General features: G+C 44.7%; 1 protein-coding gene across 1 annotated transcript in view; it reads right to left on the bottom strand.

Moving 5' to 3' along the window:
• Nucleotides 1-13,235, bottom strand: part of LOC309819963 (uncharacterized protein) — a gene marked incomplete at its 3' end in the record, with an annotated part of 91,147 nt that extends 77,912 nt beyond the window's left edge. Inside the window, exons 1-2 of the mRNA XM_082650392.1 lie at nucleotides 13,102-13,235; nucleotides 9,276-9,320 (exon numbers count right to left, since the gene is read on the bottom strand). Of these exons, the coding sequence (XP_082506518.1) occupies nucleotides 9,276-9,293 (18 nt within the window). The 5' untranslated portion in view covers nucleotides 9,294-9,320; nucleotides 13,102-13,235. The remainder of the gene's footprint in view (nucleotides 1-9,275; nucleotides 9,321-13,101) is intronic.
• Between the last annotated feature and the right edge of the window lie 320 nt (nucleotides 13,236-13,555).

Raw genomic sequence — 13,555 nt, 5'->3', positions numbered from 1 at the left:
GGATGGTGGAAGAGGAATTTTCTACTGTCATCTCCCCACAGTGCACTGATTTTGACAACCAGTCAAGGATGAGAGTACCTTTGTGGAAGTCAGGGAGCCCAGTAGAGAATTTCCAGCACACCAGTGTAGCAAAAAAATCTGAGAACAGACACCACAAGAAAAGTACAAAGAACAGTCTCACTCCTCCCCAAAGGTGGCATAGCTTGATGCTAAGAGTTCTCTTTGGCCCAGGATTCCTCCCATGGGAAAGTGAGAGTGTAGTGACTGAGCACTTGGCTTCCCGAGTGGTGTGAGATGCTGCCCAAGAGGCTCAGTGATTTCTCATCTCACCAAGAATACTAAGGGAGAATACTAAGGGAGTCAGGACAGCTGGAGGGCTGGGAGCAGGGAAGAGTTGCAAGGACCCACAGAAATCAAGGCTCAGAACACAACAAATGGCTGCAGATCCTACTAGTCCCTCACAGACTCCATCAGGAGGCTTGCATTTCAGCCACTTGGGATGTGATGTCTGCAGGCACTCCTGTCCGGTGCATGGGCACACCCAATGCTCTGCGCACCTGACTCCCCCACCCTCCCACCCCATCCATAGCCAGCTCCATGTATGTACTCCAGACAGCGAGGGAAAGCCCCTCCCCTGTCTCGTAAGCACATGCATTCAGCTGGCTCAACTCAGTGGGACTGGAAGAAGACAAGCATTTCAGGGGACTACATCTCAGGAAAACAAATGGGAGGCTCTCACTACCCCGCCTGGTTGTGAGGGATCAAAAGAAGGCATACAGGGAATTCCCTGGTGGTCCAGTGGTTAGGACTCCACGCTTCCACTGCAGGGGGCACAGGTTCAGTCCCTGGCTGGGGAACTAAGATCCTGTATGCCGAGGGGTGCAGACAAGAAAAACAAAAAAACAAACGAAGGCATACAATCTTAAGAATTCCTGCTAAAGAGGGAACAAGAGGTGTGAGGTGGGTGCGTTCATAGATAAGGTCTGACAGAATCACAGAATTCCCAGCTGGGCTGACTGGTGAAAAGTGTTTCTTTCCCAAAACCAGTCAGTGGAGGAATTGACTGCTCCTTCACATGCGAACACAGCAATGCAAAACCTCAAGGAATGAACACACACACACACACACACACACACAGAAAAATGACAACAAGGAAACTCAATAATTTTCTGGTAACCTATTCCACAGAAATGGAGGTCTAGAAATTGCCTAATGAAGAATTTAAGATAATTGTTCAAAGGAAGCTCAGGGAGCTTCATAAGAATACATACAGTCAACTCAACAAAATAAACAATACATGAACAAAAGGAGATGTTTGACCGATAGATAGAAATCACAAAGAACCAAACAGAAATTCTGGTGCTGAAGAATACAATAAATGAATTGAAAAATGAAATACAGCTTCGAGAACTGACTTGATCAATCAGATAAAAGAATCTGTGAACTTGAAGACTGTTCATTTGAAATTATTCAGTTAGAGGAGAAAAGAGGAAGAAAAAAAGGATGAAAAGGAATGAAGAAAGCTTATGGGAATTAGGGGACACCAGCAAAAGAAATAATATACACATTATGGAATGTCTATAAGGAGAAGGGTAGAAAGCCTATTTAAAGAAATGATGACTGGAAACTTCCCAAATAATGGGAAAGATATGGACATCCAGGTACCTAAAGCTCAAATATCCCTAAACAGGTTAAACCCAAAGAAGACTTCATAAAGATGCATTATAATCGAATTATTAAAAATCAAAGAAAGAGAATTTTGACAGTAACAGGAGGAAAGTGATACATCACATAAAGGGAACCCCAATAGACTATCAACAAATTTCTCAGCAGAAACCGTGAGGCCATAAGAGAGTGGCATGACATATGCAAAGAGCTGAAAGAAAGAAACTGCCAACCGAGAAAGCTTTACTCACCAAAGCCGTCCTTCAGAAATGGAGGAAACAAAGACTTCGCAAACAAACAAAAGCTGAGGGAGTTCACCACCACTACACCTGCTTTACAAGAAATGCTATAGGGATTTCCTCAAACTGAAATGAAAGGATGCTAATTAGTAACGTGAAAACACATGAAAGTATAAAACTAGTCAAAGTAACTAAGAATTGGTTGTTTGAAAAGACAGACCATTAGCTAGACTAAGAAAAACAAGAAAAGATTCAAATTAATAAAATCAGAAATGAAACGGGATAAATTATATGGGGTACAACAGGAATATAAGGGATCATAAAAAATTACTATGAACAGTTATATGCTAATAAATTGGATAACCTAGAGCAGCGGTTCCCACCCTTTTTGGCACCAGGGACCGGTTTCATGGAAGACAATTTCTCCACGGACTGGGGGCGGGGGGGGATGGTTTCAGGATGATTCAAGCGCATTACATTTATTGTGCACTTTATTTCTATTAGTATTACATTGTAATACATAATGAACTAATTATACAACTCACCATAATGCTGACAGGAGGCGGAGCTCAGGCAGTAATGCGAGGGATGGGGAGCAGCTGTGAATACAGATGGAGCTTCCCTCGCTTGCCTGCCGCTCACCTCCTGCTGTGCGGCCCGGTTCCTAACAGGCCACGGACCCGTATCAGTTCGTGGCCTGGGGGGTGGGGATCCCTGATTTAGAGATATTAGATAAATTCTTATAAACATACAACCTACTGTGACTGGATGACGAAAACAGAAAATCTGAACCGCTAAATAAGGAGTAAGGTGGTTGAATCAGTAATCAAAAGCCTCCCAACAAAGAAAAGTCCAGGACCAGATGGCTTCACTGCTGAATTATACCAAAGATTTAAAGAAGAATTAATATCAATTCTTCTCAAACTCTTGCAACAACTTGGAGAGAAGGGAACACTTCCAAACTCATTTTATGAGGCCAGCATCACCGATACCAAAGCCAGACAAGGACACTACAAGAATAGAAAATAACAAGCCAATACCCCTGATGAACATAGATGTAAAAATCCTCTACAAAATAAAAGAAACCAAATTCACATCACATTAGAAGGCTTATACAACATGATCAAGTTGGATTTATCCCTGGGATGCAAGGATGGTTCCACATACGCAAATCAATAAATGTGTTACACTAAATTAACTAAATAAAGGGAAAAAATTATATGATCACCTCAACAGACGCAGAAAAAGCATTTGACAAAATTTAACATCCTTTCATGATAAAAACTCTAAGCAACTTAGGTATAGAACGAATATACCTCAACATAATAAAAACCATACATGACAAACCTATAGGTAACATAGTGAATGGTGAAGAGACCTCTTCCAGAACTGTGGCATCTAGAAAGGGACTGAGGGGGTGGGTGCCCCCTCCTGCAGGCAGGCTGTGCCAGAGGGCTCCATCATGTCTCAAGGAGGTCTCAGTAGCCTGTGCTGAGCTTATGGGGGGCTGTTTTCAGGGTGGAGGAGATCCTCTGTTTTCAGGAGAGCTCAGTACCTGGTGGTAATTACAGCTCTAATGTCACAAAGTGTGGGCCAAGGAGGGGAGTTTCTTGCATAGAAGTAAAGTTTGTAAGGAAAGAATATGTTGCCTTCCAAACACCAAAACAATCTAGGAGATGCTGTGAGTGCTAAGAAGGACAACAGCTATTTCTTCATGGTGTCAAGGAGGGAACAGCCCCTTGTTTACCATGTAATTCTTAAGAATTTAACCAGTGTCAGGGCCTTATTTATGGATGGGCTAATGACCCATCCACTTGCCAGGAGCTCCTTTTTTCAGTATCTGTATGTCCCCAAATGAACTTCCTCAGAGGAGAATGTCATTAATGTAATGTCATACCTGTGCTCCCAGAGCAAGGTCGATACAGCTCACATCCTGCCTGCAGAGACTGTGTGCAGTGACAATGGTGTTCAAGTTCCCTAAGGTTAACCAGTTAAAAGTGCATCACATCCCTTAAGAGGTGAAGGCCAACTGAAGCTGAGAGGCTGTTGAAACAGGGACTGAACACAACAGACTTAACCAAATCTGTGGGAGCACGATATTTACCAGCTGCTGATTGGACAGTCAGTAATTTCCACAATGTTGGGGACTGGGTACAGGGGTTTGTGTGGTGAGACCACAAACTCAAGGTAATCCACTGTGAGGTATCATTCATTCCTTTTTTTTTTTTTAATTTTACTGGAGTATAGTTGATTTACAACGTTGTGTTAGTTTCAGGTGTATAGCAAGGTGATTCAATTATACATATGATATATTCATTCTTTTTCAGATTCTTTTCTCATATAGGTTATCACACAATATTGAGTAGAGTTCCCTGTGCTATACAGTAGGTCCTTGTTGGTTATCTGTCTTACATATAGAAGTGTATGTAAATCCCAAGCTCCGGATTTATCCCTCCCCCCAACGTTTCCCCTTTGGTAAACATAAATTTGCTTTCAATATCTGTAAGTCTGTTTCTCTTTGGTAAATAAGTTCATTTGTATCATTTTTTTAAAAATTAGATTCCATTTGTATCATTTTTTTAAATTATGACATTTGTCTTTCTCTGTCTGACTTACTTCACTTAGTATGACAATCTCTAGGTCCATGCATGTTGCTGCAAATGGCATTATTTCATTCTTTTTTTATGGCTAAGCAATATTCCATTGTATATATGCACCACATCTTCTTTATCCATTCCTCTGTTGATAGACATTTAGATTGCTTCCATGGCTTGGCTACTGTAAATAGTGCTGCAACGAACACTGGGATGCACGTATCTTTTTGAATTATGATTTTCTCCAGATATATGCCCAGGAATGGGGTTGCTGGATCATATGTTAGTTCTACTTTTAGTTTTTTAAGGAACCTCCATAATGTTTTCCACAGTGGTTGTACCAAGTGCCATTCCTTCTTTTCATGTTTTAGAACAGGCCAAATTCAGCTATGTAAAGGAGAAGTACTGCAAGTAATCACCTCTTCACGAAATAATTTTTTGTAATGGTTTTCAATCCTTCAAAGCCCTGTTTAATTTACTTTGGCACATATTATTTACCTGGGGGATAAATCTGTGGGGTCCCATTTTGTCAAGCCAATTTGGAATTGGCAAAAACATTATTTAAGGACTTCCCTGGTGGCGCAGTGGTTAAGAATCTGCCTGCCAATGCAGGGGACACGGGTTCAAGCCCTGGTCCAAGAAGATCCCACATGCCGTGGAGCAACTAAGCCCATGCACACAAGTACTGAGCCTGCGTTCTAGAGCCCGCGAGCCACAAGTACTGAGCCAGCATGCCACAACTACTGAGTCCGTGTGCCACAACTACCAAAGCCCGTGTGCCTAGAGCCCGTGCTCCACAATGAGAAGCCACTGCAATGAGAAGCCCACACACCACAATGAAGAGTAGTCCCCACTTGCTGCAACTAGAGAAAGCCCACGTGCAGCAACGAAGACCCAAAGCAGTCAAAAATAAATAAATAAATAAATTTATTTAAAAAAATTATTTAATTTTAATTTGTGAATCATTAGTTCAGAGCTTTCCTGTTCACTATAGGATACTTTAGGACAAATGAATCCTATGACCATGGGGTCTTTAGGCAAGTTGGCTGATGGTTAAGGTGAGACATGCTTATTTGTCTCCTATTTTATTTTTTTTTTATAGTTATATTTTTGGAATAATGTTTTTACTGCAAAAAATACATAGAATTATAAAGGAAACAAATTATGTAGAAATACAGTTATCAAAATATTTTTAAAATGTGCGATATAGCACATGTAGTTTTTATTAACATAGTAAAGTTTACTGTCTATCAGTGGGTATTATAGCTTTGATAATTTTTTTTTTAAATATGGAAAGCTTCACGAATTTGCGTGTCATCCCTGCACAGGGGCCATGTTAGTCTCTGTATCATTCCAATTTTAGTATATGTGCTGCCGAAGCGAGCACTGTCCCCTATTTTATATCCAGTAACTCCTCTAAGATTATTGGGAATCTTAGATCATCTTAGATAATCTTAGAAATTATCTTACCTTGCTTAAGTTTAGTGGGATGCTAATATAACTGTACCGTGAGACCCAGTATTACTATTATTACTTTTTGCGATACGTGGGCCTCTCACTGTTGTGGCCTCTCCCGTTGTGGAGCACAGGCTCCGGACGCGCAGGCTCAGCGGCCACGGCTCACGGGCCCAGCCGCTCCGCGGCATGTGGGATCTTCCCGGACCGGGGCACGAACCCGTGTCCCCTGCATCGGCAGGCAGACTCTCAACCACTGCGCCACCAGGGAAGCCCGAGACCCAGTATTATTTGCATGAAGGTTTGTGAATCAATGCAATATAGCAGATGACAAAATTAATTCAGAAACTATGTTGTAGAGGCCCCAGAAACCAAACAGTGCCCCTTTATCTTTTCTGTTGTGTAAATTCTTTTACTGTATTTTAGATTTCCAGTTGGGTTAAATTGTGGACCTTTGTTTCAGTATTTTTTCACTTATTTCCTCTCTCCTGTCCTTCCCTGTTTTAGTTTTTCAGTCACTGTATATACTTCGGGGGAGAGGGTGACCTCTCTACCCTGGTATTTATAAAATTTTTCCCTCCAGAGGGCCTCACATTAATGCCATGAGGAATAGGGGTCTCCTCCAGGACAACAGGTTGCTTTATAGGGTTTAAGGACCGCAGGTTTAGGTCAGTTTGAACTAATCCCTTGGTTGTGCCACAAGGATGCCATGGGTGTTGCCCCCTGTAACTCTGACGGTCAGGAGCTTTGTTGCAGTAGAGACAGGGGCAGCAGCAGAGGTACTTAGGGGTCCTGGTGCGCCCCCTGGTATTAGGAGGGCGGATTCAGCCTGCCATCTATTGGCTGTCTTTCCCCCTCTCTTCTCTTTTTCTGTCTTTTTAAATGACTGTTCTTTCAAGAGCAACACTCAGTGGAGCCACCTCTTGCACAGGGCATAGTCTCTCTCTCTCTCTCACCCTCACTGGGGTATGTCGGGGCCAAGCCTGCCTCTGTCACAGCTTCACTCTAACACACAGATAAATCCTGGCAAAGATATCAACCCAGGACTAATACAAGGAGGGTGCCAATCCCATACTGCTGCTCCCCAAAGCCTAGGAATTCTTGAAACTGCCAACTCTCGTCTGCTGAATCTAAAACTGAGGCTTCGTATGGTCAACAATGCAACACAGGCAGCACAGCTCACAGCACGAGGTCCCTGGCACCTAGCAGCCCACAGCCCCGGCTGCCACAAGACAACACAGCAGGTGAGCGAGTCAGAGCAAGAGAAGACAGACCCACGGGTGGTGGTCATGTCTGGCCAGGCTGCTCACCACACCAACTGTTCTTGCCACCTGCAGAGGTGTGATTTCCATGTTGAGACTGATGCTGGTGTGTCATGCAAACACACACACACACACACTCAGGGTAGGAAAAAGCCTATGACCGGGACTTCCCTGGTGGTCCAGTGGTTAAGGCTCCGCTCTCCCAGTGCAGGGGGCATAGGTTCGATCCCTGGTCAGGGAACTAGGATCCCGCATGCCACCCGGTGGGGCCAAAAAAAAAGGTCTATGACCCACGTAATTGCGCTCTTGGGGGGAGGGCAGGGCTGGCCCCTCAAGCAGCTCTGAGAAGGCTCCAGAAAGCAAGGAAAGGAGACTGGCCTGGATCTTTATCACGGCTAGGGGATGTTAAAGGAAAAATATTCAGTGACACTTGTCAAAGAGGTAAAGCAGATTTTATCCAGAACCCCTGGGACAGGTACAGAGACCACTGCAATGGGATTTCACAGCCAGGGGGAAATGAGACTAGGCTCAACTCTGAATACAGCAGGTGGAAGTGGGAATTCATGGCCAGAGAGCAGGGTGGGGGGCGTCAGTGGATGGAAAATTACTAAAAGAAAAACCAGGGATTGGTGGGTCTGGATAAACTGACCTAACAGGATTCTTACTGAAGTCACCTGAGCAATGGCAGGAGTGCAGGAACCCAATCAGATACAGAAGGCAATCAGACATGGGCAGCTGGGGAATTCGGTTTAACTGACGCAGCAGGGTTTCTGGTAAAACTGGATTTCATGAGGAACTACACAGATAGGCCCAGGAGAAGGTTTAGGGTCAGAACCAACGATTCTCTGGTCAAGCAAAGAATCTTTGTCAGGGGTTGGGCCAGGATAAGAGTTCTGCACACAGACAGGGGCTTGTGTGGCTGGAATGTGAAACTAATGCCAGAGGACTACAGACTTTGTTATCGGCTTTTCCGGGCGTGGACACAAGGGGAAGAGAGAAGGGAGGCGTAAGCTGTCGGTAAACATCAAAAAACGTGGAGTCTGTACAAACACAGAGAACAGACTTGTGGTTGCGAAGGGGGCGGGGGGGGGGGGGCTGGGGGAGGGAAGGACTGGGAAAGTGGGATGAGCAGATGCAAACTGTGATATATAGAATGGATAAACAACAAGGTCCTACTGTGTAACACAGGGAACTATATTCAATATCCTGTGATAAACCATAATGGAAAAGAATATGAAAAAGAATGTATATATGTATGACTGAATCACTTTGCTGTACAGCAAAAATTAACACAACATTGTATACCAACTACAATCAAGTTTCAAAAATGTGGAGTCTGACTACTCATTATAAGGACAAACTTGGGTATGAAAAATAGGAATTCACAATGGCTTGTTTTTATATAAAGAAACATTAACAGGAAGCTCAAGAAATGATTAAAACTGTGTATTTGCAGTGGCTGGAGTAACAATGCTGGAGGGGACCAGGATAGGTGGGCAGTGACTTTGCTTAAGTTAGGCTTTTGTATCTCACAGGTTTCTTGAAAATAAGCAAAGTATATACACCCCGTGTTACTATTTAATAGTCTTTCTTTAATTTTAACTTTTGTACATAGGAAACTATTGTTACGATCTAATTCCTTTGAACACTAATGGTTACAAAAGTATAAACCATAATTTTCAAATCCCTTGCTAACTAAAATGACAAGGTGTATCCTAGTTTGTCCCTTCCCTATATCTCACATGGGGGAGGGTGGTATTTTCAGAAATCAATATAACATTATAATGCAACAGGGGTTTGGGTTTAGTTCTTTAAATGCAGTAGAATTTTCAAAAATGTATGTAAGCTTTGATTAGCTGTCCTTACATCAATTGCTTTAGCTTTTTTTTTTTCTTGGCTGTGCTGCACGGCTTGCAGGATCTTATTTCCTTGACCAGGGATTGAACCAGCAGTGAAAGCCACGAGTCCTAACCACTGGACTGCCAGGGAGTTCCCTGCCTTTTAAATTTCAATTTTCTCTAAGGACATGCACAAACACTGATGTAAAATGAAACACATACCTGAAAACGTAAACACATTCATCTCACATCTTGAGGTTCTCTTCCCTAAAAGGAACAAAAATTCTATTTAGTTCCACAATTTTCTTGCCTTACCGACATCGTATCTCTCAATCAACTGAGATTTTTCTTTAAGCCCAAGAAACTAAAAATGTTATTTCCCACACAGGGAATTAATTACAAAGTGCTAAGGGAAACTGCAGCCAAAGGGCTGCACTATTCAATGGATAAAAGAATCCAGAGGAAAGAGACACAAATATTGGAATCAGCACAGATAAGCAGTCAGCGTCTCACAGGACAGAAGGAGCCTGTTTGAAAGTTTAACACCCACTAGCCTCTCCTGGTTGAGATAGAACCGCTGGACCAGGTCAGTCCCTGGTGAAGGAGGGTGGGGGCACCTGAGCAGCCACAGGGATGGACTCTGGGAGCGCCACACGCCCTCCTCTCCCTGGGGAATAATGGAACCACTCCCTTTTTCAGGCTTCCATTCCCACAGTGAGAAAACTCTCAGTAGAATTCAATTTAAGATTCTGACCCAAAAGAACTCCCAAATTCATGACCCCTAACCCAGGACACAGAACTCCTGTCACAGACTTTCTCAATGTAAACAAATTACACTCTGAGTGCAGCTACACTGTGGATGTAAAACTCCAACCTAGGGCTTCCCTGGTGGCGCAGTGGTTAAGAAACCGCCTGCCAATGCAGGGGACAAGGGTTTGAGTCCTGGGCCGGGAAGATCCCACATGCCGTGGAGCAACTAAGCCCATGCGCCACAACTACTGAGCCTGCACTCTAGAGCCCGCAAGCCACAACTACTGAAGCCCACATGCCTAGAGCCCGTGCTCCACAACAAGAGAAGCCACCGCAATGAGAAGCCCGTGCACCACAACGAAGAGTAGCCCCTGCTTGCAGCAACTAGAGAAAGACCACACGCAGCAACAAAGACCCAACTCAGCCAAAAAATAAATAAATAAATTTATATTAAAAAAAAAAACCCAACAACTCCAGCCTATACCTAGAAACAGACCCGCGGGAACCACGGTTACAACCTCAAAAGGGGCATCACCATCCCATCTCCCCCCAAACCCTTTCCGCCATATGCAGTTGTTATCCCCAGCTTTCCAGGGCTCTGTAGCTTCTCTTAGATTAAAGGCTTCTTCCATGGTGGGTGTGAGCAGGTAGGACACCTGCTGGGCTCTCCAGGAAGAACCAGCTGGGCCTTCAAGTACTTCCCTTTGCAGCCTCAAGGGGGCCTCACCTTGAGTCACTGACCTCAGGCCTCTGCTCCCAGTCACATTGCTTTGGACCACAAGATGCTATTTTAAATGACCCCAGTGGCTGAAGAATCTAGCAAAATCACACAAACCTAGTGTTTATGTAGAAAGGAGGGGAAAATTGTAAGGTTTTTTTCTAGTTCAACAAGAAAACGCATAAGTATCTATTACTCTCAGAAAATAATGATATTAATTAATTATTTCCACAGCAAGAAATTGTTTTAGAAAAACATAATGGGGGGGTAAATTAGGAGTTTGGGATTAAAATATACACACTACTATATATAAAACAGATAACTAACAAGGACCTACTGTATAGCACAGGGAACTATACTCAATATCAATAACCTGTAATAGAAAAGCATCTAAAAAGTATATATACATATATTCACATATAAATATACACGTATATATGTATATATATGACTGAATCACTTGACTGTACATCTGAAACTAACACATTGTAAATCAACTATATTTCAATAAAAATTTTAAAAAAACTGTACTTGAACACCTCAAGCCTAAGCCCTGGAATTGCATTTGAACAACCCCCCGCCCCCCCCCAAAAAAACCCCAAAACAAAAAGAACAGACCTCAGGATATTACTACGCCTGCTCAGGGAGGGAAGAAAAAAGAAGCAAGAATTTTTAATGCAATGTAATACAAGAATATTTTCTTTTTTCTGAAACTCACCTATTTCTTGCCTCTTTGGAAAATGCTATCGTTCAAGCTCCACTGCTTACATAAATTTTAATCTTTTGAATAACTGAGGCTCACATACATGAATAAATCTTTCCAGGGTGACAAACCCAGGGAGGGGAAGTGATTACAGGAGAGAACACCCAGGAACGATTCCAAAGAAGAAACTCTACCTAAAGGACTACCCATAGGATGTCTGTGCCCAAGAAAGATCCTCGAGGAGAGGCACAAGGATTTCATACAATGTAGTTCTGAAACAGGAGGGAAGAGGACACGGCACAACCTTTAAAAGAATGACATAGCCTGAGGACATAAACTGATTAGAACAGAATAGGTCCAAGATGGCGGACAAGTTGACTTCCACTAGACCTTGAGCCTCAGTATACACTCATTGTAACACACTCACAGGTGCCATGACAGTTCCAAGGCCGAGCATAAAGGTCAAAAAGTGGGCAGTGGCCCAATTCCTGGAAATCCCCACCCCTTCTCCAAAATAGCTGGAATACCCCTCCCACTCATTAGCCTATGAAATTATCCACCCCTATAAAAATGGCCAACCCCACACCCTGGTGCCACTCTCACCTTCTGAGATGGCCCACACTTTGTGGAGTGTGTCCACTTCTTACCTATCGCTTTGTCTCTCACTGAATTCTTTCTGCGATGAGACATCAAGGACCTGAGCTTCATTAAGTCCTGAAACCAGGTGTGACATCTCAGTTAAAAGACCATGGGTTCAAGCCCCAATCTGAGTTATACGGTTTCAGTTCCAGGTGGTTGGTTTCAGTTCCTGGTGGTTATTCTCAGATTTCCTTTCATGGAAAAATATCCACAGCAAGTATAAATCCTTAAAAAAGAGCCACCCATGACTCTTTAGAAAAAGGATAGGGACTTCCCTAGTGGCGCAGCGGTTAAGAATCCTCCTGCCAATGCAGCAGACACGGGTTCGAGCCCTGGTCCGGGAAGATCCCACATGCCGCGGAGCAACTAAGCCCGAGCGCCACAAGTACTGAGCCTGTGCTCTAGAGCCGGCGAGTGACAACTACTGAGCCTGTGAGCCACAACTGAAGCCCATGCGCCTAGAGCCCATGCTCCGTAACAAGAGAAGCCACTGCAATGAGAAGCCCATGTGCCGCAACCAAGAGTAGCCCCTGCTCGCCGCAACTAGAGAAAGCCCGCGTGCAGCAATGAAGACCCAACACAGCCAAAAATAAATAATTTTTTAAACAAAGAAAAAGGATAAACAATTAAAATATTGGGTCTGTTTGAAATACACCAGGGAGAACGAAGAGTTGATAATGATGCTCTAAATTGAAGACGGAAAGTTGGCTGTGGGAATGAGGGAGGGATGTGGAAATTTAGGGATTTATTGCCAGTTTTAAGAAGGGCTAATCTGGAAATTAGTCTGGATCCTGGATTTGAGACCCTGCTCTCCAAACATTTGGAAAACTCAGGAGAAAACGAGTGCCCCCTGGGGAGAAAGGAGGGACTGGGACCCCACAGGCCACAGCTCCTCCCACGCACGAACCACGGAGACGGAATCACGATTGTCCCCTGATAACCCTCCCCAGGGTCACCACACATTCTAGACGAGTCGCGGGGCTGTGGGCGAAGAGCTGCCCAGAGAGGCTCCAGGCTTAAGTCACCGCCTGCAGTGACGGGACAGGACGCCAGGGTCCCGGCTGCCGACCCAGCCCCGCCACTGCGACAGCCGGAGGGAATGAGGTCTGAACGGCGTCCCCTGCGATTTTGGGTCCGCAGACTCCTGAGTTTACCGCGTCGGGAGGCCCACGTCCCGCCACGGCCGGTTCAGACTGTCCCTCCTCCCTGTCCTGGGACACCTGGCCCAGCACACTCACCATTTCCCGGCTTTGGGCTCCTCCGGCGTCTTCCCATAGACTCCCGCGGCCCGTGCAGCCCGTATTTACGTTGCAGCAGACACACCTGAGACACGTAAACGCAGACGAGATTCCACGCAAATCGTGGCCACGAGCGTCCACGCAGTTTGCAGAGCGTGGCCCGCCCACTTTCCCCTGCTGCGCCCCTGATTGGGCAGTTCGCAAGCACCCGCCCCCCTTTCTCCTGAGTGACAACAGGTCAGGAGGTCACATAGCTCAGCGGCTATGGCTCACGGGCCCAGCCGCTCCGCGGCATGTGGGATCTTCCCGGACCGGGGCAGGAACCCGCGTCCCCTGCATCGGCAGGCGGACTCTCAACCACTGCGCCACCAGGGAAGCCCCAGCGACGTTTGCCTTTAAACCACACTTGTCACTGGCCCTAGAGGGACAGTGGCGGCTTCCTCAAATCTTTCAG

The sequence above is a fragment of the Grampus griseus genome (assembly GCF_964374135.1).
Source record: "Grampus griseus genome assembly, chromosome: 3".
NCBI classification, from domain to species: Eukaryota; Metazoa; Chordata; class Mammalia; order Artiodactyla; family Delphinidae; genus Grampus; species Grampus griseus.
This window is presented reverse-complemented; position numbering and strand designations above follow the sequence as displayed.